The 12,298-nt window shown below is 25.8% G+C and overlaps 1 protein-coding gene across 2 annotated transcripts; it reads left to right on the top strand.

Moving 5' to 3' along the window:
* The first annotated feature begins 699 nt into the window (after window positions 1-699).
* On the top strand, window positions 700-11,917 carry Rod (kinetochore component rough deal). 2 transcript variants are annotated; one of them, XM_083086854.1, is made up of 31 exons: window positions 700-1,089; window positions 1,593-1,831; window positions 1,959-2,063; window positions 2,165-2,288; window positions 2,377-2,531; window positions 2,637-2,836; window positions 2,924-3,378; window positions 3,485-3,676; window positions 3,756-4,177; window positions 4,245-4,413; window positions 4,522-4,617; window positions 4,707-4,898; window positions 4,982-5,112; window positions 5,223-5,334; window positions 5,429-5,669; window positions 5,749-5,887; window positions 5,984-6,132; window positions 6,198-6,439; window positions 6,539-6,834; window positions 6,943-7,097; window positions 7,200-7,403; window positions 7,555-7,670; window positions 7,749-7,858; window positions 7,925-8,043; window positions 8,550-8,920; window positions 9,288-9,649; window positions 9,739-9,930; window positions 10,025-10,256; window positions 10,342-10,644; window positions 10,738-10,821; window positions 11,201-11,917. In XM_083086854.1, exons 1-31 carry the CDS (start codon window positions 952-954, stop codon window positions 11,237-11,239), a joined length of 6,084 nt encoding a protein of 2,027 aa, XP_082942980.1. In that variant the 5' UTR covers window positions 700-951; the 3' UTR covers window positions 11,240-11,917. The 2 variants fall into 2 exon arrangements, with proteins under 2 accessions (XP_082942980.1, XP_082942981.1); XM_083086855.1 differs by lacking the exon at window positions 1,593-1,831 and having other exon boundaries at window positions 998-1,089.
* Window positions 11,918-12,298: the final 381 nt, after the last annotated feature.

Raw genomic sequence — 12,298 nt, 5'->3', positions numbered from 1 at the left:
GTCTCAAACATAGATATAGTATATCTAGACTAAATATTGAGGAGTGGGGGATCAAATATATAGAAAACAACACATTCTGTTCCGCGTTTACAACATAGGGATCTTCAAGTGAGGGAAGAGACCAAGTTGCAGGATGCAGATTGGTCGTCCGCCATTAATGGGATACTTCCGCTTTGAGTATATTTTAATAAAGCTAATATATAGTATATGTCAATTTATGTATATGCTCTTTGGAAGGTTATAACTAACATTACTGAGAGTTTTTTTTATGTTGCATTTATTGAAAATTTAAGTTAAGAAAGTGAGTTAGATAAAAAAATAAAATAAAATTTAATTTTAATTTTAACTAATATTTATTAATTTAACTCAATGAAACAGTTACTTTCATTTATTAAATTTACAAATTTGCTATATCTATTTAAAAATTCTTTAATTTATTAAAAGTTTTTATTGCATTATTTACTGCATTTATTAACCTATTATAATTAATTATATTTGTTAGTATCTATAATTTGTTACTATTTAAATTTCTCAATTTCTTAATTTATTTCAGTTAATTGAGTTTTATTTATTTACTTCAATGATACTTAATTTAAATTCCTCAATTCTTGATGATGTCATTAAAACGTTATTAAGATGTCATTTGACGTCATTCTGCTACCTGGAAACGTATTTTCGATTCAGTTATTTTGTTTTATTCAAAAATGGCGCGTAGTGTCATCGCTTTCTATCCCATTAATGGCGGTTTTGTCCAATTGTTCCCTCACATAGGGAAAGCATTATAGAAAAACGGCGACCTGGACCCTCTCAGGCTTCTCTCCACTCAAAACCCAAAGCTATGCCGCGTGTCCCCACTCCTTGATGGCTTATTCCAATAGATTGTATAGTCTAGTATTCAGTATAGAATATAAAGTTCAGTGGAAGTTACGCTTACTCTGGTGATTCTTGAAAATGGCTTTGTGGAATAAAGTGCAAACAGGTTTCGACGCTGATGATGAAACTATTAATTTCGGCACACGGATAATCACAGAAAACAATGGTTCACTATACGAAGCGTGTACAATAGCAACGATTCAATCCCGTGAAAAGGTAGTCACATTATTCTATCAATTCCTGTTCGACTAATTTGACGGTTATACGATTATTCTATTTTTCATAGAAAAGCAATAAAATGCGATATAATTATTAATTAAAAATAAAATGAAAAACCACGATACTTTGCAATTAAAAATTTAACAAGCATTTTTAATTAACATAATGCAGTTTTATATGCCACATAATGTTTTTTATGCAATATTTAAATTTATACGAAGTACGCATGCGTGAACTTGTATTACTGCGCGTATTATAAACTGTTCTAATTTATTTATATTTATTAGTCGTTATAAATATATATAAATTACAAAATCATGATTATAATAATTTTTAAAAATTATTAAACGACGTTTTCTAAGGACTTAATGAACGACTCGTAAAAATATATATATATATTTGTATATTTTTTAAATTATTATAATTATGACATATATATATAATGTTTTATTATTAATTTATTATGAATCAACATGATCAATATGTATTTTTTTTATAAGGTGGATGAAAAACCAACTGTTTTAGCATCTCTTCAATATTCTAAGTTTTGTGTAGCAATTGATAAATCCATTACAATATTTGAAGATGAAATGTGCAATAAAATATTATACAATGTTAGTTTTCCTTCTATGATAGTTCGTTACTGCATCTCCAAAGATGGTTTTTTTTTATTTGTGGTACTTGCTACTAAAATTTTATATTGTTTACATTTATCAGATGGAAAACAAATTTTTACAAAGTAAGTATTTAATTAAGTATTTATATAAGTAATAATATTTTTTAAAATAAATAATTTATAATATTTTTAAAAATCTTTATTATATATAAATATAATTTCAAAGTCTATACAAAACTTCTATTTACAGAACTATACCTGATAATAATCAAGACAATATAATACAGATATTTTTGAAAGAGCAAAGTGAAGAAGTTCTCATAATTCTTGTTATGAACACTGGTGTTATTTACAGGTATTATATATATATATATATTTCTTTCTTTTATTACATTATATCTTTTTCATATTTCAATTTAATTTGTAATTAAAAATTTGTTATTAAAAAAATTTTAGTTTCTCCAAATTTTATCCTAAAACTTTAGAGATTGCATTAACTAATGATGATAAAGCTATGATTGCAGAACATATAACAAATATTCAATGTTCTCAACTATTCAAGGGATTTACATCTGAGAAGGTAATATATATATATATATATATATATATATATATATATATATATAAATCTTGTTTTTTCGACTTTTTATATTAAGAATTTATTACAGTTCCTTAATGCTATGATAGATGAATTGTCAGACAAACTATCAATAACTATGGTTGGGACAAATTCGGTTTTTATTTGGCCTAATGATGAATACAATAACTTTTATAATGTATTTTCTTTTGGATATAAAAAGATACAATTGTTACTTGGTAGCAAGTAAGTAATTTTTAAACTATAGTAAAATGGAATAAAAGTTTGTATTTTTAAGTTTATATTTTCTTTATTAAGATTGCATATTATATAAAAATTATTTTGTTTTAGTAAAATGCTTTGTCTGCGTACAGATTATACATTAACTATTATGTGTCCAAATACACTACTAGGATTGAAAATATATGATGGTCCAGTATTTGATTTTATAGTGATACAACACAATAATATCAATCATTGTGAAATTTTATTTGTAACACAGTCTAAACAGAATTCCGCTAGATATTTGTTACGTCTTATTTCTTATCCAGGTAAGTTATATTAATTTATAGAAAATATATATATTTCTCGTTTTATATTAATATAATATAATATTATATACATATTTTTCCTTTTAGATCTTGAACAGAAGTTGGAAATTAATGTTTCTACTACTATTTATTTATTAGAAGTTTTGCATGCTTCTAATAATATATTTTATGTAGAGGGTATTTCTACTGATAATAAAGTTATCAATGAATTTAGGATAAAAACGATATCGGAAAGTATTCCTGAAATGCGTTTAGCGAGATTATTAAAGAAGAAGCAATTTGATGCAGCTGAAGCTTTTGCAAGAAGATCAGATCTTTCCTTGGAATCTATTTATTGTGCTAAAGCAGCATCATTCATAGAACAATTTTGCACAAAATCTACTCCCGATTTAATTAGTGTAGATGCACTAATAAACGTTCTAGATAAAATACAAAATGTGCAATATGTGACTGACTGTTGTAGCAAAATCTTCATTTCCAATTATATACAAATGAGACAAATATATTTATATGCTCAGCAAAGAATAATGCAGAATATAAAGGTACTTTATATTAGCATAAATAGTAATCAATACATTATACATATATATAAACTCCTAATAAATAATAATCCTAATAATAAATTAATATTTAATTTATTATTTATAGAGAGAAAATATGAATGATTCATTGAATGTTAATTTGTCTTTAATAAATGATAATTTATATAGACTTGAAACTTTCCAAATGATTCAATATACTGAAGAAAACACATTATTGAATTATGATACAGATATGAAGGAATGGATAAGATTTTTACAAGCAAATTTATTAGAGGAATGCACTACTTATTTATGCATGGTACTATATAATTGTAATTTAAATGTGATTTAAATGAAATATATTTCTTTGGTATATATATTTGATTCTGACTTTACAGGGTCATTTAAAATCTGCTACTCTAATTTGGACGAGACATCTTCCTGATATAGTGAAACATATATCTATGAAAACTGTACAAAATATTTTTGCAATCTTGCCTGAAGACATGAGCCCATCATGTTTATGGCCATGGCTTACTCATTTTATACCTACATTATTATCTTTACTGCCTGATACAATTGATGAAATTATATCTTGGAGTCTAAAAAAACTAAAACAACTTGAAATATCTTATTGTACGGTATGGCCAGAAATTGGTATAGACTTTGCTAAGAAATTTCTAAAATTGCTCAAATTTGAAGATGGGCAACAATCTATATGTTTCTATCAAGAATACAGATATCAGAATTCTCTATTGAAGCAACTTATATTTTTGCTTCAAGTTTTATCTGATATTCAGCAGTTGAAGAACATTTACAGGTGAGTGATGTTATAATTTTAAAACTCATAAAGATTAACGTTAAATATCTCTACAATTATGCTATAGATTGAGAGTACCTCTTGATACATATATTGACCTACCTATAGAAGCAATACATATGTTGTTGGATAAAGTAAATCTTGACAAAATCTCAGATTTTGTAAATACATTTTTAAAACAATATATACTTAATAATAACTTACAAAACGATGCTGTTCTTTGTACATATATACAGGTTGGTATAATTCTTTTTGTTCCGTGTATATAACGTACTTTTATATAAATATAATTAAATATATTTAAAAAAAATTTTTTTTATAATAAATACCTCTAATATTTTTAGAAAACCATGAAAAGTTCAGATAGTTGGTGGTTTAATGAAGAAGCTATATGGGAGAAAAGAGTTACTATTATAATAGAATTGATACATAATATTGAAGTAAATATTAGATATATTCTTCACATTTGCCTTGTATTATAATTTAAAAAATATCTTTTATTTTATTTCATATTCTATATTATATTTAGGATCGATTAAAGCAAACTTTGACAGTCTTAAGAAAGGCACCAGTACCTTGGAGCTCAACTATCATCACTTTGGCAGAAACAAATAGTAATTTTGACCATGAGTTATCTTTTGAAATTAAAGTTGAATACGATTATGTCCCAATAAAAGTTATCTTAAAAAAATATGGATATGCAACAATTGGCGTAAACAACGTACGTTAGTATGAATCATGTGCACGAATATATATGTTTCTACCTCTTTATATGTTGCATATTAATAAATCATTTGTTTATAGAAATTAATATCACGTATAATAAAAGAAGATCGTGATTCTGTTATTAATGATATAGATACGCTGACTAAAAGGAATCAGCAATTAAGACAAGATGCATTTTGTCGATACATAAACTTTCAATTAAAAATAGGGTATTGTATCATATTTATCTATAAAAACAAAATTTATATTAAAGAGAAAAAAATCTTGAAAATAAAATTATTTTCATTTATTTAATCTATTATTAAACATTGGGGTCTAGAAATTTGCAGAAAGCAGTAGATACAATATATTATTTAGAAAATAATATCACTGACGTTTTATATTGCTATGAAGGAATTCTTAATTATATTGTTGCAGTTTCTTCTTTTCAGGTAATGAATTTTAATAGTACAATACTAAATCAATGAAGAAATAATAGATTTCTTTAATAATTAATTATATTTAATATATTTGCTTTTTTTTTAGAACGCGACAACATCTTTGATTTACCATATAAAAATACTGGATTGTTTAGAATTCAAAATACATGATTTATTAGTACAATCAAATATTTGTTCTTTCCGTTACAACAATATCGTCAAAATGATAAAAGATTTAAAATCATTATACATATTGAAAAAAAATTATAAGATTGACATTTTACTGAAGGATTATCATATGCAGAAGTCAGTTATACTGCAGAACTATATCACAAAATTTCTTTCAAGTAAGACTTGAAAATTTAATTCCTTTATAAGCAAATTTTATATACGTATTAATAGAAAATTTTCAATTTATTTTAACAGATATGAAAGAGGATGATTTGTCCGTAATACATAAAACAGTTATTAAAGTTGCTGAAGTGCTAGGATTAGAAAAATCATGTGCAACTTTATCTTTGCTAAAACAAACGAAAAATGTAAACATATTGCCACAACTTGTTAGGTAAAAATGCATATTATACAATTTATATAATTTTTATATATTTATTTATATATGTGTTATATATTTATTTCTGTATCACATTTTTTTATCTTACAGTTATGATGATGAGGATTTAAATATATCAGATGATTTTAAATATATATACAAGATATGTTTATTAGCATTACAACATGCTAAAATAAACATAGATACTATAAAAGTTGTCAAAGACTTAAGTGCTTCGATATTAAATATTTGTCAAGACAGTATGTATTAAATTGATGTTAATAATTGAAGTAGCATTAAATATAATTATAAACTAATATTTCAGGCGACTTAAAATCTGCAGTAATACTATACACTTATATTAGAGTGTGTTCAAACTTTTTTACTCAATATTATTCCAATATAAAACAAGAAATTGTGCCACAGTTTGGTTGGAAATTGTACACAATATATAAAGATCAGGCAGTAATTTTGGATAAAAGATTATTGTTTCTGTTCAATGATGGAATATATCTTTATTTATATTATTCAAATCAAGTTGATGATAATGAAATTACTAATTGCAATGTATGTATTATGTACACATGTGCCACATTTTATTTATAAAAATAGTTTGTGTACGTGAATATTTATATGAGTGATATATTTTATTTTATTTGTTTATAGGAACAATTGGAGGATCAATTAAATAACTTTCTGGAAAATGTAAAAAAGATGCGACATCAGCACAACGATTATTCTTTATTGCAAATTTTTAAGACGTTTTATTTTATGTACTGTAACATATCAGTAAGAAACAAAGATATATTAATGAAAATGGAGTCCGTATTATTGCAACTATTGATGAATTTACTGAAAAAGCTGTGTATTGAACGATCGTTCGATCTTCAATTAGGATTATCTTGTCTTTTTATGTTACCTGAATCGGAAGCGTATACCTGGCTTTCTACAACTTGCACATTGTAAGAAAATTAAATAATTTTCCAATAATTATAATAATACTAATAATTTATAAAATATGATAACTAATGATATCTAATAATATATAAGAATCTAAAAAAAAATTGCAGTTTTCAAGCTGATTATATCCGGCATTGTACGATTTCAACTCTGGGATATGAATATTCGCGGTTGGGACATAATCGATCTTTACAAATGTTCGAAGATTACAAGCTACTACACATCTGGGCACAACAATTGTCACATTATTCAATAGCTTATAAAGGTATGTTCATGCATTATTAATGAATCTAATTTTGTATTAAATGTGAAAATCTTGTATATGTTAACGTCTTTTTAATATGTAGTATATATATATAATTTACAGAAGTTTTAATAAATAATGCTTCAAGCAAAAGAGAAATTTTAATGCAGATTATAAGTAATAATAAGGAAAACATAATTCCCTTATTAAAAGATTATTGTTGTAATTTTGGTTTTAATTTCGATGATTGCCTGTTACTTTACTTGGAAATATTATTAAAAACGTGGAATCCAACAATAATCATGCCAAATGGAAGCATGTATAAAGGTAAATAAAGGTGTGAATAATATAATACATACATATAAAAATGTGTGTATTTTTTACGCTAATCGTCATTTATAGAATTATAATTATTTTATATACGTAAATAATTTATAATATAAAAATATTTGTACACGATCGAATATATATTTTATAGAATTACTTATTTGTAAGAACGAAATAGATGAATTAAGAAAGAAATGCAATGAAATTGTTGCACAATTAAGTGATGAATTTATGGTAAAGCAATGTATCTCTTCATTATGGAATCAAGTAAGTTGTAAAAAATAAAAAAAATACTTGATTGTAATTTTTTTCTTTGTATAATATAAATTTTACATTTAAATTTAGGTCAATTTTTATTATTATGAAGTATTTATCATATTAATGGATCTCACGGGAAATAATGATATGAAAAAAAGGAATTATATTTATTTTTTACAAAATTACACTCGGAGTGGGTAAGTGCAAATTATAATTTTGCATGAATAAATTTTGATTTAGATGCTCATTAGATCTTTTGCTAGATCTCCTACTCAAATAGAACATGATAAATGGATACAGTTTAATCCAGGACATAGCACATTACCGCCAATAGCCCAATGGAGACTTCCATTCTTGTTTAAAGATATTTGGAAAATTATTAGTATGTTTATTTTGATACTTATAAATAAATTATTATTTTATTTCATATATATTTTATAATATACAGGGTGAATCTGATACACCATTTTTTTCGAAAACAATTAGATATAGGGGAAGACATCCATTACCAAAATTAAATAAATATGGACATATACTTGAGTAATCTTGAATACTTTTTGTTTCCACACAATTAAAATTTTCTTTTTTTAAATAGAAAGAAATTAACTTTTCGAAAGAAAATGCTCTGATATAAAAGTTATTAAAATACCCTAATGGTATTCATTGAGCATCATTGATGGAGTGAATCAAGAATATCTCTTTCTATTTAAAAAAAGAAAATTTTAGTTAATAATGTGAAAATAAAAAATACTCAAAGTTATTCAAGATCATTAACACGTGCTTCTAATTATTCTACAATTTTAATGGATGTGTTTCTCTATCTCTAACCGTTTTCAAAAAACACGTGGTAAACTTTTCATCAGACTTATCCTGTATTTATTTTACTAGCTCCTGAATTGAACTTAAGAACGTATGATAAATGGCTTGACATTGCACCCATACTCAAACTAGAAACGCATCTCATATGTACATTAGCTATTAAGGGTGAAGTGACTCGTGTATGGGGAAATAATTCTACTAAATCAAAGAACGTTACTTGGTCGCTTTGCTTAAGAAACACCACACTGCTCCAAGATATAAAGAAATGTATACAACAGATTACTAATTCAGATGGCTTCTATTATGGCACTGCGGCATTGTATTATGTTGTAAATCATACACCTCCTGGTGCCGATTGCGTCGCTGCCGCGAAAGAATGTTACGAGTATGCTCAATTGGCGGCGCAAAATTCTACCAAATTCGAGAAAGGAATGTTGGAGGTATATATTATAATAATTTATGATAAATTAGTAAACATTGTTGCAATAATATAACGTGTGAAAGTAACAAATAATACTAATATAACACTAGTTATCTATGACTTATATAAAACTGTAACATATACATATTATTTTGTAACAGTATTATATAACATATTATATAACATATTATATGTTACATTTACGAATGGAAAATTACAATTAATGAATAATTTATCATAATAATTTAACATGTATATTACTTGTAATATTCCATTTTATTTTATTTCCACTTATTCATTGCTTTTACATTAATATATCAATGTTTACTAGATATATGTTGTTTAAAAAATCATGTTAATTTCTGTACTTCTGCATTTATTTTCAGAAAATTAAATACAAATATTTGAGATTCACATCCGAGCATATTCTACGTACATACGGATTAGAGAAAGATAAATACCTTGCTTTGATCGAAAACCCATACAAATTGGTATATGAATTATATAACGACGAAAGCATACCATTACGATATCGAACTACAACCAATCACAGGCCCAATATTAATGCTGCCGTCAATGAACTTGGCAAATTATTTTCATTAAATATAATAAAGTTGCGTTTAGATTTATTGCAAGAATGGTTACAATCCGATGTTAGATGTACTGAGTTATGCCAAAGCTTTACACAGACGTTTCTAACATTGAAAGACTCTGATCAGAATACAGATTATGAAGATAATTTATTTAGGTAAAAAAAATATATATATATATTATATTTTATTTTTTTATATTATTTATTTCTAGATTACTAATTTTATTCTTGCAATTTGTTTATAGAACATGTTATATGCTTGAATATGGAGATGTGGAATTGTTTGCACAATTTCTTATAAATATAGGCTTTGGTGATCAGTGCGGTCAGGCTGAATACAATTATAACGTACAATATCGAGCATTACGAATTTTACAAAATATTGTTGATACTGCTACTTTAGAGAAGTTAACCCAGCAAGATATATGTACCTTTAGGTATATAAGCAGAGATTGTAATATATTATCGTTTTGGCGATATATGAATTTATCTTATACTAAAAAAATTAATTTTGCTTTTTTCATATTTCAGAAAATATATGAAGTCGTTACACTATATTAGCAAGTTAGAATTGTTAGGATTATGTTATAGCGTTAATTCATTTGAAACGTGCTCTAAACATGATCTTGTTCAAATATTGTTAAAAAGCCAACGTCATTCGTCTTATGCTCTCTCTCTTATAGCACAGATTTGCATCGAGTTTGAGATATATGACATTCTATTTTGGGATGATACTTTGAGTCAGATGACAAAGTTACGCATGGTATGAAGATTATATTTCATTAAATATTGCCTATATAAAATTCTATCACGGAAAACTTTATATTAAAACATATATGTGTTTATAGATGAGTGAATTGAAAAAAGTTTTACTGCAATCACGAAGTGAGAAGGTCATCGTAAGTTGCAATGGTTACAAAATGGGATGGCAATTAATTATTTCCGAACCATTTAGAGAGATCAATGTAAATTCGAATCTGCAACAAATTGATAGTTGCATAGAGGCGATTTGTCTATTATATTCGTGTCCTGTGGCACATGAATTAAACTTCACCACTATTGTAAAAAATTGTTTCCAATGTAAACAGGCATCTTTGGCCGCGGCACTCCTACCATTTTTAAATGAATCTGACAAAAAATTTGTTTTGGAGGTAAAATTGTTATTTGTAGAATTTACAATTAAGTTATTTTAGATTTATATAATCTGCTCAGATATAGATATTACAAAATATTAATTTTTTTAGATGGTTAATCAAAAATGCCAAATGACAGAACTCATAGAAGAATTAAATAATTTATCTTCTAAAGGAATACTTACAGTTGCACATGTAAGTTATAATATATTTATCACAACACATGTTTATATAAGTATATTCTTTTCTCCTCCCTTTCTCTATCTCTTTTCTCTTTCTCTTTTCTATTTAATCAAATTTCGATTAACTAGAACCATTCACAATAAGTAGTGTTTGGAATTTTTCTATCGCATTAATTAATTAGAAGATTTTACATTGGACAATAGGATGCTACTCCTTTCTTTCTTTTTTCTCTCTTTCCTTTTTCTTTTTTCTTCTTTCTTTCTTTACATTTCCACTTTCTCTTTCTCTCTATATATTTGTAGAATATATTATTATAAAATTTTATATACATTCAGAAAGTATTTTTTGTTTTTATAAAGATATTAAGCTTTTTGTATTTTTATATTTATAGAGTCTTACTATTCTACAAGAGTCTGCATTACAAGAATAAAAGCAAGCAAATTTTATTAGTATAAGAAAAAAATCAACTTCAAAATGAACCTACCTAATTGTTAAATTAAAATGTGATATTATAGTTTATGAATTAAAAAAGAATTAAACTTATATTATTTTATCTCCCCTCCTACAACATAAAATTGCAACAAGAAACTTAAGAGACCGGAATTAATTGATACGAATTTTTTTAATAATTTTTTATAATATATCAAAGAATTATTCCACTTCTACGAGTGTGCCCTCGAATATGCTCGTCGAGATCAGAGATCGTAAAAAGACCATAAGAGAGAATGCGAGTAAGTTAATGCTGAATGTGTGTTTATTGTATGATCATGTGTATATGTATTAGTATATGTTTGTATAAATGTGTGATATATTGTGTGGATGCGTTTGTACATAAATGTTTATAGCAACGCGATAATATGCGTTTCGATATTATAATTGACACGGTAAATCCACATGTTCGATCGCTGAAGTGAATGAGGCAGGCGGTGTTTACAAACAGCTGATTATGACGCAAGGTCAATGTCCGCGTACGACGCATTGTTGTTCGAGCGTCTGTGTATTTATTGCATCACGCGATCTTATGTAAAAATTCGGGCGTGAGATTTATATTTCAATAATAATAAGAACGCGAATTACTGATTGAATATTCGGATGATACGCGACTTGAATGCACTGATTGCAATGTGTATATATATATATATATATATAATAAGTGGTGTGTAATTTTTTATTTTTATATGAATATTAAATATATTCTTCTTTATTATATCTTATTATTCTATATTTTTCACTATATTATCTTTACAATAGTACGTCACTATCACTATTTTATCAAAAGGCACGTTATATCGAATTTTGGAACATCCGATATAATATTCTGCCCAAATGGCTGCTCTTCGCATTTTTATATAAGACTTATTGTTAGCAGTATATTAACAGTTTAATATAATATATAAAAATCTATATGAAGGATAAATACAACAAAGAAACACACAGCAATATAATATATTATATCAACTTATAATTCTTTCATTTACCGCCATCAACG

This window comes from Camponotus vicinus, unplaced genomic scaffold, assembly GCF_025532165.1.
Source record: "Camponotus vicinus isolate PSW18456_S1 unplaced genomic scaffold, iyCamVici1.0 SCAF_13, whole genome shotgun sequence".
NCBI lineage: Eukaryota > Metazoa > Arthropoda > Insecta > Hymenoptera > Formicidae > Camponotus > Camponotus vicinus.
The sequence above is the reverse complement of the archived record's forward strand: the minus strand, read 5'-3'. Positions and strand labels throughout refer to the sequence as shown.